The sequence below is a fragment of the Leptodactylus fuscus genome, chromosome 1, assembly GCF_031893055.1.
Source record: "Leptodactylus fuscus isolate aLepFus1 chromosome 1, aLepFus1.hap2, whole genome shotgun sequence".
NCBI lineage: Eukaryota > Metazoa > Chordata > Amphibia > Anura > Leptodactylidae > Leptodactylus > Leptodactylus fuscus.
The window spans coordinates 38741671-38766970 of NC_134265.1; the positions used below are offsets into that span (position 1 = coordinate 38741671).

The 25300-nt window shown below is 41.5% G+C and overlaps 1 protein-coding gene across 1 annotated transcript; it reads left to right on the top strand.

Annotated features, from left to right (window-relative positions):
• Positions 1-691: 691 nt before the first annotated feature.
• Positions 692-23651, top strand: AQP3 (aquaporin 3 (Gill blood group)). Its single transcript, XM_075269688.1, has 6 exons — positions 692-847; positions 13791-13917; positions 14374-14511; positions 16770-16888; positions 21012-21229; positions 21402-23651. The coding sequence occupies exons 1-6, from the start codon at positions 740-742 to the stop codon at positions 21568-21570; spliced, it is 879 nt and encodes a 292-aa protein (XP_075125789.1). The 5' UTR covers positions 692-739; the 3' UTR covers positions 21571-23651.
• The last annotated feature ends 1649 nt before the right edge of the window (positions 23652-25300 follow it).

Here is a 25300-nt window from a genome sequence, read left to right on the forward strand (position 1 = left end):
CCATAAGGTGAGGCAGCCAGCAGGTGCTAACACCGGGCCTGGGTGGAATGTACTGGGATGACACTTGGAGTGACAGCCTAGTGCACTCCGTTGTGCATTCATGTCTTTGGGGGCTTCCAATTTGTTGTGTACCGATGACCTGCAGCAGGATAGGACCTGCTCTATAATCATCATTGGAACAGAATGATTCAATAGCCCCATAGACATGCATGCATCCAGGAATAGCACTGCGAATGTCACCTGAGTGCATTCTGCTGCAATGTCCGCCCTGCATTGGACATATACTTGGTTGCTTTTCTGGGGTCTTAGGCTCCTGGGCCCACCCTCTGGTAACAATGAAGTACCTGTTCCATGTAATATTCTGGTGATAATATAACCTGATACAATGTTCCTGTAGAATTTATTACAGTACAGAAAGTAAAGAGCAAATATGTGCAGAGATGACAATCACCAAGTGCTGAGATTTCATCTTTATGGGGATTCTAGATTCTTCCAGGATGAGGGATGAAGGGGGTGAACACTTATACAAGTGCAAGGTGAATTGCTCCAGAGACCTGACGTATGTGTGTGTATGAGTGAGTATATGTGCAGCTCTGGGTGTGGAGAGGAGTGACTGTCTGCAGAGGATGGGAGGTGTCCAGCTCCAAACTTATAAGCTGACACACAACATAACACACACACTTATCCACTATCCAGCCGGCAGCATCGCAGCTCTACTCTGACCCAGAAGCTCAACAACATGGGGCGCCAGAAGGAGCTTATCAACAGCATCAATGCCAAGCTGCGCATCAGGAACAAACTGCTCCGCCAGGCGCTATCCGAATGTCTGGGCACCCTCATACTTGTCGTAAGTGACTTTAATAGTGACGCTATTCTGTTGTAACTGTTATTATTTTTTGCTTTATATATTTTAATATTTAATTATCATATATTTGGAGATTATTATAATTTATTTGATTCATTATTATTATTTTATTATAATATATTTTATTATTATTATTATTTAATTTTTTTTCATCTTTTATTACCATTAATATTATCAACAATAATATTAATAAATGTCACGTTCGCTTCGACTCCTGGCTACCCTATCCAAAAGACCACCTCTTTAAGATCCCTTACCCTGACCAGATTTTTACTGATGGATCTTCACTTTCTATACCAGCCATCTTCTTTCAGAACACCGCAGCTTTTAATGCAATTTTCGCTGGTCGTCTCAAAGGGGTTTCACTGTAAATGTTCTGTAAAAAATTGTTAGAATACATTATACATATACTGTCATTTTTGCGTTCACCTGGTGCAGTTAGGTAAACCGCATCAGAATAAACTGCATCAGAATAAACCACATGCACGTTAAATAAATGTATTTAGAAATTTCATCAAAATCTGCCCCAAAATTGCATGTCGTTTTCTTACAATGTAGTTTTAACGGTGCCCAACTGCACCATGTGAATGCATGTTAATATTTGATATCAGTCATCATTATTTTAACTGTTGAGTCTCAGGTATAAAATAAAGCTTTCCTTATGGTTAAGTTGAAGTTTTGGTAGAGATATGTTTAATATAGTAGTTGGCACCACGGGATTAGTCAAGTGGGTTGGCCTTGTTGGATTTTGTTCCAGTCGATCAAAGGGATAAGCGGCACCAGAGGTGGCGGGCAGCTGTTTACTTCTCATCGTATATACACTGCAGAACATGACAAGCATGTTAATGACCTGAGTAACATATATAAGTAGACCATGTGATATTGATACTGGAGTGCCTGCTGAGATTTGTAGTGCAGCACAACGGTGACTATGGCTTTTTGCAACATTATACGTTATATGGTACTTGTGTCCAAAACTACAACTCCCATCATGCCCTGACCAAGTCAGGTTCTCTCTAACTATTAGGAATCTATAACCCCCAGCATGGTGTTATGGTTGTCAGGCATGATGGGAGTTGTAGCTAGAGAGAAGCAAAGTGTCTGCCCATTAGATGTCAGGTCACATAGAAATCTAGTAAACTATGTAGCAAAGACACCACTAGAATCCCAATGTGTTACATGTATCCACTGACTAACCCCATGGTGCTATACTCAGATCCTATAGAATGTGGATGATATGTAGGATATATCGGCATGTATGGCATGGTTGGACCCCAGCAATCAGCAATTAGTCACCTGTCTACAGGAATAAGGAGCTCTCATGGCAGACCCCTTTAAGTTGTGATCTCCTGGTGATAGGGATAATGGGAGTGATATATTTTGCATAAATTATTAAGATCAGATTGTAAGCATATGGTTTCAGGCATGATGGGAGTGATACATTGTGTGACAAACTGAGGTCAGATTGGAAAATCCTGGAGGCTGGGAAGATGGGAGTGATACATTGTGTAAAATTGTGAGATTAGATTGTGAGCTTTTGGAATCAGGGATGATGGGAGTGATAGAGTCTGTAGGGTTACAGGGATGATAGGGGTGATACAGTGCGACAGAGATAATGGGTGTGACAAAATATCTAGAGATAAACTGTGAACCCAAGGGGACAGAGATGATGGGAGTCATCCAATGTGTAAAATATTGAGATTAGATTGTGAGCTGCTGGAGTCAGGGATGATGGGAGTGATACATTCTGTAGCGTTACACTTGGGTCATATTATAGGTTGCCTATAAGTTAGAGGACCAGAACAATGGACAGGCCGACCGCTAAAGTAGTGGTTACCTACAGAGCCTGGTGAATCCCTTTGACTATAATGGGGTCCTTTGGCTGTTGCTTTAAAACTGGAATAAGCAGACAAACAAGCTAGAACTTTTTTGTCCACCGATTTCAGGCGGACATTGCGATGGAGATTCTGGTGCAAATGTGAACATAGTCTAAGGTTGGGAAAATGACAGGAGTGATACGCTAAGTAAAATATTGAGATTAGATTGTGAACCTCTGTGGTCAGGCATGCTGGGAGTGATAGTGTATATAAGCCAGGGATATTACGTTGTTATTTATCAGCTGGACCCCGGACTGAGCCTACCACTGTATTGCACCATATGTTACAGAGTAGCCTATAACATAGTAACATACAGTATCCCACATTACAGGCATTCTTGTAGCCCAATGCACTGTAGCATTAGCACAAAGGTCTCCCTGATGGGATAAAGCCTGTGACTTAAATAGGAGCCCTGGGGGAACCAGTGAGAGAATAAGTCTGTAGTTGTTCCTCTAGAAACCCCAAGCCTGCAGACACGTGCGCCATTCACCTCCAGGGCTGGACGTCGCCTGCACTGCTGTATAAACAACTAGCCACAGAAATAACATGTATCACACCGTGATGGGGAAATGGAATTGATACAATGTATCACAGGAGAAGGGAGGGCTCATTACTACGCACGCCAGTGTTATCCTACCACCCCATGTGTTATAGGATCACATCTCTTATATGGTGGAATCTTTTGCATCAGTTATTCCACTTTTCTTTTACTAGTAGGCTGGAGCTGCCTGTTATTTCTGTGATGGATGGATATAAAAGTATACGCCTAAGGGCAGCTATAGAGCGAGTTACAGTAAGCTGTCACCTCTTCTGGCATGTTTGTGTTAAATGGGGTTTTCGTCCCTGAATGCATGTTTCATACATGTATCTGATCTGTGTGTGTGTGGGGGGGGGGGGGGTCCGACACCTAGATCCCACACAGATCAGCTGTTCCAGCAGCTTCCAGGTGGATGGGAAGGTGTGCCGACTCCTATTCCAGTGATAGGAGTGGAGCCCCCTCCACTGTATAGGGGACACTTGGGAACTTCGGCTCCACTCCTACCACTGGGACCCCCACAGATCAGATAGTGGTGACCTATCCTGTGAAGACTATGAGACTTTAGGGACCAGATGAACCCCTTTAATAATGCTCTTTAATAAATACTTATATTCCTAAAATAACTTTGGAGACTTTTTTCTTATAACACTGCATTGTTTCGTTCCTCTGTTACTCCTCCTGGAGTGCAACAGTGTATTTTAACCTTCCTGACTATTACCCTGCTTTCTGTTTATTTAAATATTTGCAAAAAAGAGTAACAGAGGGACAGTACAACACAGAATTATAAAAAAGAAGATGATCCAAAATTAAAGAGGTCTTTTCATCACCTCCACCAACATGAACCCTATATCTTTAAACAGGCGTTGCTTCTCTGATTCTGACACAGGTGGATTTTTTTCTCTAGCCCCTACGGTTCCTGAGAAATCAAGGATGTTAATCTCAGAACCCAAAATGCTAATTAGACTCTTTCATGTCAGGTGGGTGGTCTGGGCATTGCCCACTTGGCATTACACCACCTAATTAACATATTGGATGCTAAAACCATCAGAAATGATTGCTCGAGAATGGTGAGGGCTAGAGAAAAAATTCCAACTACTCCAGAATCCGTGCAAAGAGTTGATATTGTTGCAGGTGGTGAAAGGTCCTCTTTAAGTAGACTTTTATGTCATCTATTGGGGAACTAATTCTTAGAAGTAACTGTTCCAGAGATTCACTATCCGTAGAAATAAACTGCTAGTTATCTCAGTATGAAGTATGAAGATTTACCATATATACTCGAGTCAAACAAAAAAAAATTATTATTATTTTTTTTTTTTTTTTTGGGGGGGGGGGGGGGGGGGGTCCTATGACCAGCTGCAATAGTAATGTATAGAATCTCCCATAAAATAGTTTTAAAAAAAAGAAGCTTTAAAAAAATATAAAATAAAAAAATAAAGTAAATAAAAGTTGTAAATCCCTCCTTTCCCTAGAATACATATAAAAGTAGAAAATGACTGTGACACACATACACATTAGGTATCCCTGTGTCTGGCAGTGCCCGGTCTACTGAATATAGGGGATCTGCAGTGCTCCTGTTCCGTCAGGAAGGGGTTAATAGGAGCACTGCAGATACCCTATATTCAGCCAGGCTGAATTCTAAGTGGGGGAAAAAAAAACTCAGTCCTCAAGCTCAGGGAAGGGGCAGACAGACAACCAAAACACCCCCTCCCCTTACCCAGCACCTACTGCACCCAAAAACCATTTTAATTTTTGAAATTTTCCAGTAGCTGCTGCATTCTCCCCATACCCCGCCCCCCCCCCCCGGCTTATACTTGAGTCAATAAGTTTTCCCAGTTTTTTGTAGTAAAATTAGGGGCCTCGGCTTATATTCGGGTCGGCTTATACTCGAGTATATACGGTATGTCTTTTCCATCACTCATTGGTTAATTCTCAGGGTTTTGGGGGATCCCAAATTATATAAGGCTATTCCTTTAAGCTTTTCAGTGTGCTACATGAGCTATTATCTATTTGATATGTTGCCAGGCTAGGCCCGGGTGTTATAATCCGATATAAACTTCTCGGGCCCCACCTGGTATGATCTATGAGATATCAGTATGTATAGAGAGTTCATGTGAGGTTACATGCCAGCTACTAGTAAGGACTAGTGACTCACGGCTTCACTGCTTGCATGACCAACCCTATCTATCATAGATGTTAAAGGGAGCCTCCAACTGAGGTCTGCAGCTTATATAAGGGTAGATGTTAGTATCATTCATGTGATACTGATCATTGCGGCATTGGGGCTGAGACAAGGGTCAATTGCCAAATGAGCAAGTTCATAACTTTTTGCTTAGGAAGCATAGGAGAAGAATAGAAAGAGAAGGGTGTTGGATAGATACTGATGACCTTGGCTTAAAAGGAAAAAGTCCCTTCATTAAAACCTGCACATGTGAATAGACCCTTAGTATATATAATGGGATGAAGCAGTTACAGCATTACAGGAGATTAACTAAAGCCCGATTGTGGTTTACGAAGAGACTTCATAAGTTTTTGGACAAAGCATATGAAGAACAGGTTCTTTCAGATTCACATGCCCTTTAAGAACCACTCTCGGATCCATACCTGTGCCAAAGTACACAGCACCTGTACCTCCGCATGGCTGTAGTACTGACTTTCACTGTAATGAGTTTACACATAAAAATAGTATGCACATAAGGGGTTAAACTGCGGGTAACGAGACCTCGACGTGTACATAAACTTTTGGGGGTGGTATACACCTCATCCATCACATCGCATGACTATAGGACCACTTGGTTACATTTAAAGGCTGATAATGCGCCTTGTCCTGTTCACAGGGCTGCAGGTTTGTCACAATGTATCAGCTACAATGAAGAACTGAACAAATCTGTGTCTGCAGATGTTATCTGACCCAGTTCTTGCAATAATGCTAAATGTTGCCAAATAGGCAACCTTTATACTGACCACCACCCGGATGGTCACCCATGTGAACAGGATGACACTGGGACTTTTATTTGAGGGGTATTGTTTTTGGGAAATGTTCTTTCCTGTGTACATATGGAAGGGCGGAGGTTATAAGTTTATTACTGTTTTTATTTCGGTTCTGAGCTTGTTACAATTTTGCCATCTGGGCTATAAAATGATATCGGTATGTGGGGAAAAGTTGCACAAGGGACGTAATAAATTTATAAGGAAGCTGTGAAGTGGCCGATTCTGGCCGGGGAGTGGTGGTCATGAAATCTTGGGGTCAGCCATGGTGACAGGTGCAGTGACTCATTTTGCTGTTTTTTTACACATGGTGATGGTGCACAAATCTGTTGTGTATTGTGCAATGAGACGAGAGGGTGGAGTGACAGAGGCGGGGGCAATACATTGTGTAATTGGAATAATATGGGGTGGTGGGTGCAGCCCATTATATAATAGGGAACAAGCAGTGATTAGAAATAGGTTGTATAACAGATAGGTGGGGGAGGACAATGACATCATTAGAGCTAGATGTGATGGATAACTAAACATACTGTGCTGCAGTACCACTTACGGCCACTGAGGGCGTAGCTGTAATATATATATTTTTTTATAATTTGTAGGCTACTCTAAAGCAGGATATTAATAGGCCCAAATGCCTTCAATATATATAATATAAAGAATTTAGAAGCACTGAATGGTTGCATTGTCCCACAATTGAAATGACTAATCAATTAATAGTAAGGACAACTCATTTTAAGGGAATATTTTTTTATGTTGTCCTTTGGTGCGAATGTTACCACTGCACTTCATAGAGCTATGCCCTAAAACTTTTGCACAATACTAACTAAATATAGACATCCTTTTCTGGGTAGACACTACAGATAACACTACACAATGCTGCAGTCCTGTGTAACACATTGTAAAGTTACCTGCAGTCCTATGTAACAGGGGAGACAACTCATGGTTAAAAATGTGGGTATATAAGATGTATACGGATTTACTTGTAGTTCTGTGCAACAAATGACAAGCTCAGCTCTGCTACATCAGTAGTGACATGTGATTCCAGGCTCGCTCAGGAGCAGCCAATATTTTCCCATGTAAGGCGTTTGGAAATATGCGGCTTCTAGTATTAGATAAATCAGCTGCTGCCATGTTTAGCTGGCATAAAGTGCCAACTTGTTATATGTTACTACACCCGTCATGTCCTAACAAGAGGAATGAAATTAGTACTTAATATATTCCTCGCAGGAGACGGCTTCTGGCCCTGCGCAGAATTAAAGAATTCTGCAGGCGAGGAGATAAATCTCACCCACTTCAGCGATGAAAAGTGAGCGGCTGATACGTCCTGGCCAACACTGAGGCCTATTGTGCCAAGTAGACTGCAGGATGCCCAGGAAGTTTCTGTTTACATTGTGGAGGGTCCGATCAAGTCCAAAGTCTCTTCCTGGAGTGAAGTGAGAAGGTGCCAGGATCTGCAGGAGATTAACCACATATATAATGCATAAGGTGCCACGCCTGTATCTGGAGAAAGCCTAAAATAAGAGTATTTCCCATAAAAGAAAACAGTCTGAAAACCATGACAGAGGATGCCACCTAACTTTCCCAGAGTCTGGAATGGCAGCAACACATGGGTGAGAGAGTGGTAAAGGCACTAAATGAAAGCAGTGTTGCACAACCGTTTTGGCCATGCCCCCTTGCTTGTCCCCTGTTAATGGGTCCTTGCTTCATGCCACTCACGTGTCGCCTGACATTGTTTTGCAATGTAAGGTAGAATGACGAGGAAGGGTTAATACATTCCAGTGGTTTCTGGCTGGGCAGGACGCCATCAGATTTAATCTATTAATCTCTGTGCACACATCACAGGTAAATAGCTGGAGGTTCTGCAGAGACCTGGACACATAAAGGCTCCTCTGACAACCATCCATGCCAGTTTCTGCTATCAGGTGTATGAAAGGAGACCATCGAGAAACACAGGGTAGATTTGGGGTCGCCATTGCTGGCACAACTACCCAACCTTGGTCAAACTTAGTGCTTGTCCCTCGTGCTGTAGAATATTCTATGACAGAATAATATCATCCTCCGACCCTTGAACTAATCTCTCATGCCACTTGACAATCTATTGACGACACAAATCTACATATAATGTTGAATTTCTGACTCATTTTGTCCTGAATTGACCTGTTCCTCTGATTATACCCTAGTTACATCCAGAGCTGCATTCACAGTTCTCCTACTGGCCCTAGGAAAGGGGAAAGCATCCTTCAGCACTCCAGCTGTCATGAAGCTACAGTTTCCATCATGTTCCATTTACTTCTAGAGTTCCGAGAAAAGCGAAGCAAGTGTGCATGCTGGGAGTTGTAGTTTTGCAACAGCTGAAGGCTGCTCCAAGGTCTGAGGAAATAGGGAAATCTATCTATCTCCTATCTATCTATCTATCTATCTATCTATCTATCTATCTATCTCCTATCTATTTATCTATCTATCTATCTATCTATCTATCTATCTATCTATCTCCTATCTATCTATCTATCTATCTATCTATCTATCTCCTATCTATCTATCTCCTATCTATCTATCATCGATATATCTATCTATCTATCTATCTATCTATCTATCTATCTATATATCAATAATCTATCTATCTCCTATCTATCTATCTATTTATCTATCTATCTATCTCTACAGTATCTATCTATCTATCTATCTATCTATCTATCTATCTATCTATCTATCATCTATCTATATATCTATCTATCTATCTCTACAGTATCTCTATCTATCTATCTATCTATCTATCTATCTATCTATCTATCTATCTACCTACCTACCTATCCACATGCACACATTCATAGGCTCAGGTCCATTCTTCCTCGGGCACTGGGGTTCACATACTTCGGGAGTTATTGGCCTTTATCCTGTTAACCTGAGTGTAAATATAGCCCAGTGTCTGACATAAGTGGGATGGCAACTTCACATTCCTTGGCTCAGGTTCCTTCACACCGTATCAAGGGTACGAGTCCGCAGACTCCAAGAAAGCAGGACGGCCCCCAGCTTATGTGTCGATCTTCTAATGGACATAGACTGATGGCTTCAGTTATATTTAGAAGTAAAATCTTGGATGCCAACTGGATGCCAATTACTGAACCTATAATGTCCTTATACAGATGTAACAACTTATTTGGGGGTCTTGACCTCTCAGGTGGTGACATGCTAAGATAACAATGGTGTAAAGTCAGCTATTCACATTGGATGAAGATTGCCTGCACCTAGCGGGACTAGATGATCATATAATGTATATGGGGGGCTCCTAAATTTCCACTGACAGCAGATATTGGAGACGTAAAAGATCAGAGAGTCAGACTACCGGATCCTGTTGTTCTTAGGGAGATAAGTCTAGAGCTGTAAGGTGGTAACTTTATCCCACCTCTTCATTTAGGATATATATAGTGCTTGACCGAACCGATTGTGTATGTTTATGGGTGAACTGAGTCAGGGGTTGGGTATATGAACCTCTTATGTGGATGGTCAGCTTAAGTTTTGGGTCAGCTTAACATATAACCCAAGCATAGTAACAATACTGTCCACAAATAAGATCTCCTCCAGAAGGAAGAAGACTATTCTATAAGTCAATGTCCGACCCTTTAGTAAGCCTTGCATTATGGATTGGGTAATGATACTTATTAAGGAGATCCTGATGTTTTTGGCATGTTGCTGATATTGCTACATAGAATGAATATGTGAATAAGCCTTAGATAGTCTTGATGGCCCCAACTATCGAAACTGACTTCCCTGTAAGGCAATGTCTGACCCTTGAACTACCCAGTCAATACAGTCAGTACCCTAAAGCAACGTGGGGCAGGTGTGGAGGTTTCTAATGGAACTAGAACAGGCTACGTTCCCACAGTTTGTGTCTCTACTTGTGATTCGGACATTTGCCGTGATGTCAGATTTTCCACGTGTAATCGGTAGTAAGATCTGCATTGCCGCCATGTTTCAGTGCCACATCACAATCTACATCCAGTCCTCACCAAACAGTCCTCAGCACACACCTATACAATACAGTCTCAGCTTTCATGTGGATTCATGCCCAACAGGATCCTCACTCTTTGCAAACAAAAACAGGATCCACAGCTGGTATTGCCAGCTGGCTGCCACCCCAAAAACCTTCCACTGAATACTCTTTATCTAGCAAATTAAAAGGAAATCATTTATCCACCTAGAATGCATCAACATAAGGGGTAAAGTGTCCAGGAGTCCATCGGCTGAGACTGAGCAGCTGCGACATCTCACAGGTCTTGAGAGTTTCTCAAGTCGCCTTTGTTTGCTCACATATGCTGCTATGTTTATTTCCATTGACTGCACATTAGTGCACAATGGGGTTTATTGACTGTGGAGTACTCTACTGACATAAATATTACCGCTCTGTACTGTATACTGGATATCTGTATAGCGGCATAATGATTGGTGATGTGTTTCACTGCCTGGGAAAAGAACATGTAAAAAAAAGTATATAAGGTCAAAATATATACTATATACTATATGTACAAGAATATAATAACTACTATAATGTAGTATAACTATAATTCTAATATTATAACTACTATAATACTGCTCCTATGTACAAGAATATAACTACACTTTTAGAAAAAATAGAGAAGTAGCTCACCTATCTTCCGTTCACTTGTCCTCCTGTGGTGCACGACCCTGTTCTCCTTGACCTCTTGGAGCAAAACGATGAGAAAAAATTCCATAAAAGGATTCAAACAAAGTTTGAAGGATCTGCAGCTCAGAGGAGGTTAAAACTCAAAAAAACTTTATTTCATACTTTTAAAAGGACTCACCCCAAATGGGTGAATACATTCAGAGGTTTAACAACAAGACATAGTGAGAAAAAGATAGAAAAATGTGAAAATAAAACCAAAAACCGCTGACGCGTTTCGGGACAGATCTTTAGTGTCCCTTAATCATAGCGGAATACAGCCTACACAATGTGTTGCCTCAATCTCTTATATACTACTGACTTTAACACAGTTTAGAACACTTAATTGTCTAAACTGTGTTAAAGTCAGTAGTATATAAGAGATCGAGGCAACACATTGTGTAGGCTGTATTCCGCTATGATTAAGGGACACTAAAAATCTGTCCCGAAACGCGTCAGCGGTTTTTGGTTTTATTTTCACATTTTTCTATCTTTTTCTCACTATGTCTTGTTGTTAAACCTCTGAATGTATTCACCCATTTGGGGTGAGTCCTTTTAAAAGTATGAAATAAAGTTTTTTTGAGTTTTAACCTCCTCTGAGCTGCAGATCCTTCAAACTTTGTTTGAATCCTTTTATGGAATTTTTTCTCAAGAATATAACTACTATAATATTACTCCTATGTACAAGAATATAACTACTATAATACTGCTCCTATGTACAAGAATATAACTACTATAATACTGCTCCTATGTGCAAGAATATAACTACTATAATACAAATGAGGAACAGAATCTCTAGGCGTAGACCGGGCGCAGGTGTGAACACAGCCTTAACTATGATTTGTTACAGTTCTAACTCACTTTCTCAATTTCTTCACCACAAAATATTTTGTAATCCAGACCAATGTTACGTTTTCATTTTGCAATATTTTTGTATTAGCCATCAGTTGTGTAACAAGAAGTGGCGTCTCCCTATTCTGCTATAGTGCGCAGGATATGTGTGATGGTTTTATGGAGTGACATGCTGAGCTGTGTAGACATTTATAGCGGCAGTGTGAGAGGCGGTATATTATACACAGTGATGATCTCTTCATTGTGATGGATTTTATGGACACCATTCATGATGTGACTGTAAATATAAAGTGACATTACTCGGAGTGGCAGCTATTATAATAGAGTGTTTCATAAACTCCACAACAAGCTCCTGTTTACTGCCAGCACTCTATCTAGTCAGCAGGTCACACTGGTCTGGGCTGGCGGCCATGTCTGCTAAGTGGTGCTAAGACTGCTCCAGTGACGGCCGCTTTCATCACCACCTGCAGCCTTAGGGTTTGCATGAACGGATCAGCCTGCAATGAAAGATTATGTATCTATGAGTTACAACATGGAAGGGGCAAGGTCATTATCAGCAGAACAGAGTATTTCAGGAGAGTAGAGTGCTGCTGGTGTTGTAGAAGGCCACGGATACTCTATGACACTAGAAGGGGTTGGGTCTCACAGCAGTACAGAGGATTACAGGAGAGTAAGGTGCTGCCACAGATAGACTATGACAGTAGAAGGAGTGGGAGACCACAGCAGCACAGAGGATTTTTTGGAGAAGAGGGTGTTGATCTTCAAGGAAGTCACAGATAGACTGGAAGTGTAGGGTCTCCCCGCAGCACAGAGTATTTCAGGAGGAGGGAGACCTGATCTTGTAGTAAGTCCGTGACAGATTATTACAGTTCAAGGAGTAGGGTCTCCCAGAAGAACAGAGTATTTTAGGATTAGAAGTGTGGAAGTCACAAGGATTACATCGTACTGGAATGAGTACGGTTTCCCAGCAGCACAGAGTATTTTAGTAGAGAGAAGCATGCTGATCTTGTAGGCAGAGATAGACAATGGCACTGAAAGGGATAGGGTTTCCCAGCAGCACAGAGTATATCAGGAGAGGAGACGACTGATTTTGTAGGAAGTCACAGATAGACTATCACACTAGAAGGAATAGGGCACCACAGCAGCACAGTGGATTTCAGAAGAGGAGAGTGTTGATCTTCCAGGAAGCCTCAGGCTATCACACTGGAATGGTACGGAGTATTTCAGTAAGAAGTCAGAGATAAACTATTACAGTGGAAGCAGTAGAGCCTCCCAGCAGCACAGAGTATCTCAGGAGAGATGTCAGGACGTCTGAAGATCAGCAGACTCTGCTTTCCTATACTATGGATGCCAAAAGGATACTTGTCTGTCATTCGCCACATGTATAGGGCTCTGTAGATACACGATATGTTCTGTGAATGCAAAAGAAGAAACACACCAAATATAGAAATGACTTGCTGAGAAGAATCCATATGTTATTTTGCCAATAGACGTGTCTTTTTGCAGAGATATAAGGAGTCTCATACTCTCTTAGTATAAGTAAGGATGTGGCCAGCAGATAAGGTCAGAGATATGGGAGCCCTGCGACTTTCCGATGGTACGAGGAGCGTCTCCTCCCTGTTGATAGTCTGTATACAGCTGACAAATAAGTCGGTAGACATGGCAGCCAACGACATGAAGGAGTCACTCGCAGTCATGAAATATTTATATTCAGCTCTGCTGATTGTTACTGGAAACAGTCAGCAAGCTTTGGACAGATCCCCTCCACAATAGTTGATACAATGCTGAGGGATGAGGGTTCTTCCTACATCAGGTATTCTCAAAGTCAGCTGAATTGTTAATGCTGCTTTGAAGGTGACTAGAGCATAAGATTAGTGCCTGTCTATAGAAAGTACTGAGAGGATCTGTAAACAGGAGTTTGCTATGTTCGGTGCTGTGTGCTTGCAGAGTGTTTGGAGCATTAGTAATAATGGCGGGTCTCTTTCTGTCCTGCAGATGTTCGGCTGTGGCTCGGTGGCTCAGGTCGTCCTCAGTAAAGGCTCCCATGGTCTCTTCTTGACTGTCAATCTGGCTTTCGGGTTCGCTGTCATGCTGGGTATCCTCATCGCTGGGCAGGTTTCGGGTAAGTACCAGTAAGAAGCGTATAACTACCGCTACCAGGCTTCTCCTTACTGTGCAACTTCATTCTCTTTCCCCTTGAGTTGCTCAGCTTATTGTGTAAGGATATAGGTTACCCCAAGACTCCCTAAGGCCCCATGCACATGGGATTATTCGGACTGAAAATTTGGTCCATGAATCAACCAGATTTCCTGGTCTGGGCCTAGTCAAGATGCTGAATCCTATGCTTCATGGTGATCTATGATGCTGGGAGTCCTGTCCTCCTCACAATAAGGTGGAGCTCCCCTTTAATAGGAGCAGTTCTTGTACTGTACCTTTAATTCACAGGTATAACATGTATGAACAAATTCTGTAATCCTCACACACATTGCCCATTTCCGTTCTCCATAGATGTCACCTTGTCCTCTTTTCCGTCCTTTCCCATTGTTACGTTCCTCACAATGCTCCTTGTCTTCTGCAGGTGGCCACTTAAATCCAGCCGTAACTTTCGCCTTGTGTCTTATGGCACGAGAGCCGTGGATCAAGTTCCCAATTTATACCCTGGCACAGACTATTGGAGCGTTCCTCGGAGCCGGCATTGTCTATGGCTTGTATTATGGTAAGTGAAACCAGAGTTTGTCCAGGCATGCTGGGAGTTGTAGTTTTGTAAGAGGTTGGAAAAGCAAGACATTCAAGTGAATATAGAGCATGGTTCCCCAACCACTGGTTCGGGGGTCAGAACTGGGGTTTTGGCGTTTCTTTGCCAGTCCGCGGAGCAGGTTGGCAGGCTGACTTCAGTTTTAGCTGGATACTTAGCGCTAGGCCATGTAGCAACTACAGGACATTATCATAGCAACGAGGCCTGGCGCAAAGTATCCAGCCTCGGTGTCTAGCGATTTGCCATGTCCGCCAAGATGTTTATGTCCCACCTGTGAACCCTGCAGAGCATCCCGGCAGAGAGCCTTCCCGTCCACACGGTGGAGCCCTTCCCGTCCACCCCGCCCTGCTTGAAGCCGGTCCCTGGTGCAAAAAAGTTTGGGGACCACTGATATAGAGAGTAGATCTCAGCAGAGTTGGGCAGGATGAAGATGAATGACCTTGACTGGGTGCCAGGTAGGGTCAGAGGCGGTTGGATTAATGTATAGCCCCCCCTTCTCCATATGGAATTGCTATAGAGGGGTCAAATGGTTATGAATAGAGATGAGCGAATAGTATTCGAAACTCTACTTTCGAATACCTCGCTCCATAGGAATGAATGGACGCGCCGCTTAACCCCTTGGTGTTCGGCCGCGTCCATTCCTATGGGAGCGGGGTATTCGAAACTAGAGTGTAGAATACTATTCGCTCATCTCTAGTTATGAACTATCCTCTGGAGATATTTGTAGAAGAGGGAGAGGAAGTGTTCAGACCACAAGTTATACAGTTTTGATTGTGAAACATGTTTGTTAAAAAAATCTGCTGGGCTTTATGCCATTAAAGAAAAAAAATGGAGAAACATAAATACAGAAAAAAGAAATAGAAAAATCAACCTAAAATTTGAATTAAGGTATATATAATAAAAATAAATAATAATAAAATAATAATAATATTAATAATAATAATATAATAAAATAATAATAATACAATAATAATAATAATAATAATAAAATAAATATAATATTAATAATAAATATAATAATAATAAAATAATAATAAATATAATAATAGTAATAATAATAATAATAATAATAATAATAATAATAATAAAAAATATAATAATATAAAATGTATAAATGTAAACCAAAAATAAATTATAAAACAAAAAAAAAAGTAATAAATATAACAAAAAAGAAAAAAAAAAGAAAAATTCTGTTAAACTATTCTAACCCTGGGTATGTGTCAGACGCAGCTGGTGGGTTGCATAAGGTGACTTGCAGCGATGTCAACATTGTATGAACTTTTCTCCTGCACAGAAACCACAGTAGACACCCCTATAAAATATATCATAAGCGGCTTATTCAGGTTTTCCCACTCCTAAGCCTATAATTTTCCTGCCAAACATGGCAGGTTCCACCCAAGAGTCTGTTCCATGAGTGAAATATGGTTCAGAACTGAAAAATAAAGCCATTAAGAAATTGCAGGAAGTGACAATTATCTGGGCGCAGCGTTCACACACGCGACATTTAGAAGTTCAGATTCTTTGTCAGGGTCCCAAGTGCATGATACACCCGACAGAACAGGTTCCACCGGCATCAGGCTCTTGTAAATGTTGGATCTCAACCAAGGAACGAGAAAGTAGAAATGGCAACAAAATTATTAAGTGTCATTGTCTGAATTATGTGATGGAAACAATTGCTATTATTACGAACCGGAAAAAACCCCACACACGACATATCGCAGGTGTCCGGGCAACACTCACCCATTCTTATATGAAGGTTAATCATAGAGGTGAGGGAACTGATTTGGAATGAGCCAGTTTCGTCCTGAATTTTCCAAAGGTTTCGGGGTTTTAACCCGAATCTTTGTGGTTTTGGCACTCGCTGATAAACACTATTATACTGTGAGGTCTCTTCAGACCACAGAGTATAATAATTGGAGGCTCATGAGAGGTGCGGAGACATAACAAACAGTTATACTCACCTTACCTCACTGCTGGGTATTCGCATCGCATCCGACACTTCCTCAGCGTCCTCTTCCAGTCTCTTGGGTGACATCACAGGCACTGTGGGACCGCTGAGACCTTGTGCAGCTTTAGAGTATATCACCATGTAGCAGAAATCCATGTGCTGTCCAACAGATAACCCCAGAAATTTCTGCAATATGTTGCATGTGAATATACTCTAGTCCAGCCTTGCACATGATGGTGTTAGATAACATTTTGACTTTCCTATATTACAGATGCCATCTGGTATTTTGCAAACGACAATCTCTATGTCACCGGTCCGAATGGCACAGCTGGTATTTTCGCCACTTTCCCTACAGAGCATCTCACTCTGATGAATGGCTTCTTTGACCAGGTAAAGAAATGTTGCTCCTATACTGTGATGGAAACATAAGGGTTACTATGTATGGAGAATCCCTTTAATTCTTATGTAGGGTAATGTTTGTGTAGCATAGGATACCAGGGGTAGATCACTCATATATCACTATTCCTATAAAGTCTGTGAAAATGGGTTTTAGGATTGCCAGGACAGGTGTACATTAAGGTGCCCTATTAAACCCAACCAAGCACTAGGACCTGGAGATATACTGACCATATCTGATATCATAAAGACACCTGAAGGGTTTGTAAAAGGGCACAGGACTAACAAGTGATGTCATAGTCCATCTACTTGGAAGCTCTAGCTTATTAACTCAGGACAGGAATAAGATATTTGTAATGGTTTATATACCTGTAAAGGTGTTATCCTTTCTATATACACAAAAGCCGTGCACTTGTCTGGTCACCTCATTGCCCCGTTTTGTCTGATGTCTGATCTCCAATAGGGAATATCAATAGAGAGATCCAACAGGCAGTGTTATGTATGTACATAATAACTGCACCAGCAGAATAGTGAGTGCAGCTCTGGAGTATAATACAGGATGTAACTCAGGATCAGTACAGGATAAGTAATGTAATGTATGTACACAGTGACTACACCAGCAGAATAGTGAGTGCAGCTCTGGAGTATAACACAGGATGTAACTCAGGATCAGTACAGGATAAGTAATGTAATGTATGTACACAGTGACTGTACCAGCAGAATAGTGAGTACAGCTCTGGAGTATAATACAGGATGTAACTCAGGATCAGTACAGGATAAGTAATGTAATGTATGTACACAGTGACTGCACCAGCAGAATAGTGAGTGCAGCTCTGGAGTATAATACAGGATGTAACTCAGGATCAGTACAGGATAAGTAATGTAATGTATGTACACAGTGACTGTACCAACAGAATAGTGAGTGCAGCTCTGGAGTATAATACAGGATGTAACTCAGGATCAGTACAGGATAAGTAATGTAATATATGTACACAGTGACTGTACCAGCAGAATAGTGAGTGCAGCTCTGGAGTATAATACAGGATGTAACTCAGGATCAGTACAGGATAAGTAATGTAATGTATGTACACAGTGACTGCACCAGCAGAATAGTGAGTGCAGCTCTGGAGTATAATACAGGATGTAACTCAGGATCAGTACAGGATAAGTAATGTAATGTATGTACACAGTGACTGCACCAGCAGAATAGTGAGTGCAGCTCTGGAGTATAATACAGGATGTAACTCAGGATCAGTACAGGATAAGTAATGTAATGTATGTACACAGTGACTGTACCAGCAGAATAGTGAGTACAGCTCTGGAGTATAATACAGGATGTAACTCAGGATCAGTACAGGATAAGTAATATAATGTATGTACACAGTGGCTGTACCAGCAGAATAGTGAGTGCAGCTCTGGAGTATAATACAGGATGTAACTCAGGATCAGTACAGGATAAGTAATGTAATGTATGTACACAGTGACTGTACCAACAGAATAGTGAGTGCAGCTCTGGAGTATAATACAGGATGTAACTCAGGATCAGTACAGGATAAGTAATGTAATGTATGTACACAGTGACTGCACCAGCAGAATAGTGAGTGCAGCTCTGGAGTATAATACAGGATGTAACTCAGGATCAGTACAGGATAAGTAATGTAATGTATGTACACAGTGACTGTACCAGCAGAATAGTGAGTACAGCTCTGGAGTATAATACAGGATGTAACTCAGGATCAGTACAGGATAAGTAATATAATGTATGTACACAGTGGCTGTACCAGCAGAATAGTGAGTGCAGCTCTGGAGTATAATACAGGATGTAACTCAGGATCAGTACAGGATAAGTAATGTAATGTATGTACACAGTGACTGTACCAACAGAATAGTGAGTGCAGCTCTGGAGTATAATACAGGATGTAACTCAGGATCAGTACAGGATAAGTAATGTAATGTATGTACACAGTGACTGCACCAGCAGAATAGTGAGTGCAGCTCTGGAGTATAATACAGGATGTAACTCAGGATCAGTACAGGATAAGTAATGTAATGTATGTACACAGTGACTGTACCAGCAGAATAGTGAGCGCAGCTCTGGAGTATAATACTGGATGTGACTCAGGATCAGTACAGGATAAGTAATATAATGTATGTACACAGTGGCTGTACCAGCAGAATAGTGAGTGCAGCTCTGGAGTATAATACAGGATGTAACTCAGGATCAGTACAGGATAAGTAATGTAATGTATGTACACAGTGACTACACCAGCAGAATAGTGAGTACAGCTCTGGAGTATAATACAGGATGTAACTCAGGATCAGTACAGGATAAGTAATGTAATGTATGTACACAGTGACTGTACCAACAGAATAGTGAGTGCAGCTCTGGAGTATAATACAGGATGTAACTCAGGATCAGTACAGGATAAGTAATGTAATGTATGTACACAGTGACTGCACCAGCAGAATAGTGAGTGCAGCTCTGGAGTATAATACAGGATGTAACTCAGGATCAGTACAGGATAAGTAATGTAATGTATGTACACAGTGACTGCACCAGCAGAATAGTGAGTGCAGCTCTGGAGTATAATACAGGATGTAACTCAGGATCAGTACAGGATAAGTAATGTAATGTATGTACACAGTGACTGTACCAGCAGAATAGTGAGCGCAGCTCTGGAGTATAATACTGGATGTGACTCAGGATCAGTACAGGATAAGTAATATAATGTATGTACACAGTGGCTGTACCAGCAGAATAGTGAGTGCAGCTCTGGAGTATAATACAGGATGTAACTCAGGATCAGTACAGGATAAGTAATGTAATGTATGTACACGGTGACTACACCAGCAGAATAGTGAGTACAGCTCTGGAGTATAATACAGGATGTAACTCAGGATCAGTACAGGATAAGTAGTGTAATGTATGTACACAGTAACTGTACCAGCAGAATAGTGAGCGCAGCTCTGGAGTACAATACAGGATGTAACTCAGGATCAGTACAGGATAAGTAATGTAATGTATGTACACGGTGACTACACCAGCAGAATAGTGAGTACAGCTCTGGAGTATAATACAGGATGTAACTCAGGATCAGTACAGGATAAGTAATGTAATGTATGTACACGGTGACTACACCAGCAGAATAGTGAGCGCAGCTCTGGAGTATAATACAGGATGTAACTCAGGATCAGTACAGGATAAGTAATATAATGTATGTACACAGTGGCTGTACCAGCAGAATAGTGAGTGCAGCTCTGGAGTATAATACAGGATGTAACTCAGGATCAGTACAGGATAAGTAATATAATGTATGTACACAGTGGCTGTACCAGCAGAATAGTGAGTGCAGCTCTGGAGTATAATACAGGATGTAACTCAGGATCAGTACAGGATAAGTAATATAATGTATGTACACAGTGGCTGTACCAGCAGAATAGTGAGTGCAGCTCTGGAGTATAATACAGGATGTAACTCAGGATCAGTACAGGATAAGTAATATAATGTATGTACACAGTGACTGTACTAGCAGAATAGTAAGTGCAGCTCTGGAGTATAATACAGGATATAAATTTAATTTAACTCAGCTGTTTGTATCGAGCAGCCTTACCCTATGTGTAATCTGTAAATACTCAGAGGTAAAGCGTTTTTTTTTTTAAAATATTTTTTTTTCCCACACAAGTTAATCCACTGTTAGATGGCCATGTCTTGTACGATCTTATGATTCTTGTGTTCTTGTAGTGTTCTGCTAGTGACAATGCGCTATATAGACGCAAGTGTTTCAGATGAGTAGCACTCATTGAGCTCTCCCAGTCCTCTTCCAGCACTATCTCCTGACCTCTGACGACCTTGAGACATGTCTCCGTAATTAAATATCCCCTCACATGTCTTAACAAATCTGACCTTGACAACATACCAGAAGCTTCTTCCTTATTCCCTGTTCAATGGGGTCTTTGTTCATCTTCAAGAAAACAAACTTCCATTAGACTCCATACTCTCCAAGACTCTGATCAGGAGGTAGATTTTTTTCAGGGGAGGGGTCCTTTAATATCTCCAACAACTTGTCCTATTGTTGTCCTACTATTAAAATAACAATGGTTTCTTCTTTTTCCCCAGTTTATTGGCACTGCAGCTCTCATCGTCTGCGTCTTGGCCATTGTTGACCCCTACAACAACCCCATCCCCCGTGGGCTTGAGGCCTTCACAGTTGGATTTGTCGTCCTTGTCATTGGATTGTCTATGGGCTTCAACTCAGGATATGCCGTCAACCCCGCTAGGGACTTTGGACCACGTCTCTTCACCGCCTTGGCCGGTTGGGGCACAGAAGTTTTCACGTAAGTGTTGAAATATTGTCCAAGTATTATTACAGGGCGTATGTTTTTAGCTTATTTGGCCTGTAAAATAATAAAAAGGTGCAAGCATCTTAGAACCCACCAATCTACTAGGCCATGGGGTGCCAACTACTAAGAATTCATCTGACAAAATTTTACTTTTTTGTTCCCGTAGTGCCGGTGATCAGTGGTGGTGGGTCCCCATTGTCTCACCTTTACTGGGAGCCGTGGCTGGAGTTATGGTCTACCAACTAATGATCGGCTGCCATGTTGAGCCTGTACCGGAGTCTACTGAACAAGAGAATGTCAAGTTGGCCAATGTCAAACACAAAGAGAGGATCTGAAGAGACAGCCATTAGAGGACTGAATACATGTAACATGGCTGCAACTTGTCAAGAACAAGATGGTGGATAACCTCTGTATGTCTTAGACATTAGGTATTTCTTGTATAGTCTTAGTAGCTTGTTGGATGTGCAGAAATGTCCTATTGAGCAGATATGTCTTCCCTTACCATGCTCTGTACATAAAAAATCTATGGACTTTGGTATTGAATTATGTAAGAGCACTGTATTATTAAATCCCATTTTTTGTAAAATTAGAGAGGGCGTGTGTACCATAGAAGTAACCCCTAGAGCTGCTATGGGGTCGTTGGAGAGGGGGAAGGCCCAGCTTAGGTTGTCAATGTTATTAAATGTAGGGAATGAAACCTCCAATGGTCAGATGGTCATCCTTCCTACGAAGGGAGGGACGAGTAGGGGGTGAAGAAGCTCTGCACCTATATGTCCAGAGGTTAGGGCGTGGTGGTATGAACCATCACCTGGTTGGGGAACTCATCTTGTATAATGCTATAGGCCACCATCTACTCTCCTGTCTATTCCTCCTTAGAGCACTGAATGCATCTATGGTACGGAGTTTATAACTAAGTATTCAAACTTTTTAACTTAGATCGATATTATATTTTACATGTTTGTAGGGAACAACCAAATTTTATGGGAGCCTTTCACCAACTCCAGCTCATTACACCCTTCATGTCGCTGCTCCACTGATTCCGATGCAATTTTTTTTCTCTAACCCCCACCTTTACTGATCAATAATTTCTATTAGTTTATGAACATGTGCTCTCTATTGTCAAGTGGGCTGTCCTAGGCTGGAGCAAACAGGACAGCCCACTTGACAGCAAAGAGAATAATAGTACTGAATCCAGAAGAACTGATTACTCGGGATGGTAGGGGCTAGAGAAAAAATTCCAACTGCATTGGAATCAGTGGAGCGTGGCCTATGGAAGGATGCAAAGAGTTGGAGTTGTTGAAGGTGGTGAAAATCTCCGGTTTCTACTATGTTTTCTACAATAAATGCAGAATTCATAGTTAAAATACCTGTTGTCATTCGTTTCAATATTTCTAGTTCAGTTCCATCAGTTTTCTCGTCATTTCTGCAATATGGCCACCAGTTGTTAGGACTACTCTATGTACACCGGGCTCAGGTAGTCTGAGACACTCCCCTTGCTCTAGATTGGACCTCTTGAGCTTGGAGGGAGTGTCTCTGACTACCAAAGCACAGCGTACATAGAGTAATCTAAAACTAGTGGCCATTGGCCATCAAGAAGGAACTTAGGAACTATACTAGAGACATTAATATGGAGGTCACCAGTCATATTATCTATGTATTATGCATTTATTGTGAAGTTTTTGTTGCTTTACAATTTCGCCCCCCTGCAGTACCTGCAAGCAATGAATGTATGTAAAATACCTCTAGAAATTTTGCAGCTTCATATTAGTGTTATGTGCAGGACAGGAAGTGCATGTAGCCTAGCAAACAGCAGTCTTGGTGTGGGTGACCACCTTCTAGTATCACTACATGTATTTAAAGGGATTGCATACAAGTAGAAAAACATGGCTGCTTTTTTACGAAAACTGGACCACTCCATGAGCTGTATCCAAGTTAAAGGAGTTGCAATATCAGACGCAACCTGTATTTGGAGTTGGCGCTGTTTCTGGGAGAAACCAACCATGTTTTCCTCATTCTCATAATACCCCGTAAATCGCTGTACCAACGAATTACTCTCCATGCTACACAGACTTTTTTGAGATCCCTCCAATGTACCTGTGGCCCCATTGGGCTCCATTGGGCATTTTAATACTACGACTATCCAGGCCAAATTATTGACTGCAGTTCACATGGATCCCATTAATAGCATATTGGAAGCCACTACAATATATTAGGTCATTATCCACGCATCAGAAAATGCTTCTGGGGGGTTTTATATAATGTTTTTTTTTCTTTTTATAGAAAAATTTATGATGGCTGAAATCTCATGTTAATGATGATGTATGATGACGCTGTATGCTTTGTACATATACCTTATTGCAATTGCTTGTGCAATGGAATATTTTATGTGCCATTAAATACAATATTGTTATAGAAATTATGTGTCGTGCATCCCTTTACTTATCAGAATATGTATATCGCTTATATCCGTCTCACATTCCTAAGGGCTCGTTCACACGGGCACTAAGGGGCCGGATTATGGCGCGTAATCCACGTCATAATCCGCCCCCTCACAATGGGCTGCCCTCTCTTCCTCTCGTTGAGCCGCGGTGTCCGCCTGGCGGCAGCAACCTCCGGTATTGGCCCATTTATTTGAGCTTACTCCAGAGGGGGAAGCCACGACTGTCGGAAGCCGCGTGGCAGGTGGGTTTTGACCCGAGAGGGATGCGGCTCCCCGCGTCACTCTTGGTGTCAAAATCCTCACTTACGCTCCCGTGTGAACTTAGCCTAAAGTTTCACGCAACTTTTTGTAAACAAATGTTGGTGTCCACTCTGTATTTGTTCGAAGGGATATATACAAACCCCTTTAAATCCATAAATTGTGCTCCACACCCCTCAATAGTGCCCTAGGCGACCACCTACTCAGCCAAACCCTTGTTCCACTTCTGCTGAGGGACAATCCAACGTCCACACTGACCTTCTCATCTACAATGAAAGGAGCCACCACCAGAAGGAGGGATCACAGTTTTGTTCTTTACATTGAGACCCCATAAGTTAATATATAAAAGTTACTAAGCTGGTAGATACTGTACATCTGCTCTAGGTATCGTAAGTACACGATGGACCATAGTAGATAGGATCTATGGTTGTCCTAGCGCAGATGGGTGGTGATGGTAGAAGAAACCAACTTCCTAGCACGCATATACTATGGGTAGGGAGTATTTGTCAAACACACCACAATATGTTGGAACAGGAAACCTGATGGCAGATTGATGATCTTCTCTAGATGACTTTACTGGAAAAACACAACAGCAGAGTCATAAATTATTGGGTTGTGGTATGTCCAAAGCTTTATCACCTCTTTGTGTTACTATCAACTGCTAGGCTGATTCTCGTTCCCTTATCCCTCTATGGAAAATCTTCTCACCATGATATTACATAAACCCGAACACCACAAACACTTACTGTTGCTTTCAACGTTGACGTCCCTGAGGCTTTAATAGAAGAATTAAGAACATAATTATACACCCGAGGCAAAAATACTGAGTTCTGCTTCATAAAATCTGTTTACTGGGGATCATTCAGTCTCACAAGTCAACATCCGGCCTCCACCTATAGAAGGCGAGTGATGTTCTTAAACTCCGTGTAGCATGCGATAATATTAGGGCCATTATCTCTATTATATGTGTTATGGTCCCACCCAGTAAGGCTTGTCTTCAGGGAAGGAAAAGGGAAAAGTGTCAGATGAGGATAATCTCAGCATTAGAATTATGTAATGACATGTCTCCTGGAATAAAGCTATGAATGAATAGTATCACAACACCTGCAATAAGATCAGATTTTCAGATATTGCAAGATACAGTATTGTAACTCTAAGTGTCCGATCTTTAAGATGTAGGACAAGCCCAGAGAACGCTGACACTGCAGAAGGTTGGCATGATAACCTTAAAGGAATAGTAGCTGAACTGAGATCCCTGATAAAAGCTCTATGGTTTGGCTTTATGTGAGCACTAATTCTAGATTAGTTAACATACAATGTCTCTGGCTTTATTAGAAGAGCACTGTATTGGGAATTTTGAGACCCTT

Excerpts from the sequence above, each read along its gene's own strand:
- AQP3 (XM_075269688.1), top strand. The coding sequence starts at position 740 with ATGGGGCGCCAGAAGGAGCTTATCAACAGCATCAATGCCAAGCTGCGC. Across the intron at positions 848-13,790 it reads TGGGCACCCTCATACTTGTC|ATGTTCGGCTGTGGCTCGGT; the intron begins GTAAGTGACTTT and ends TCTGTCCTGCAG. Across the intron at positions 21,230-21,401 it reads TGGGGCACAGAAGTTTTCAC|TGCCGGTGATCAGTGGTGGT; the intron begins GTAAGTGTTGAA and ends TTGTTCCCGTAG.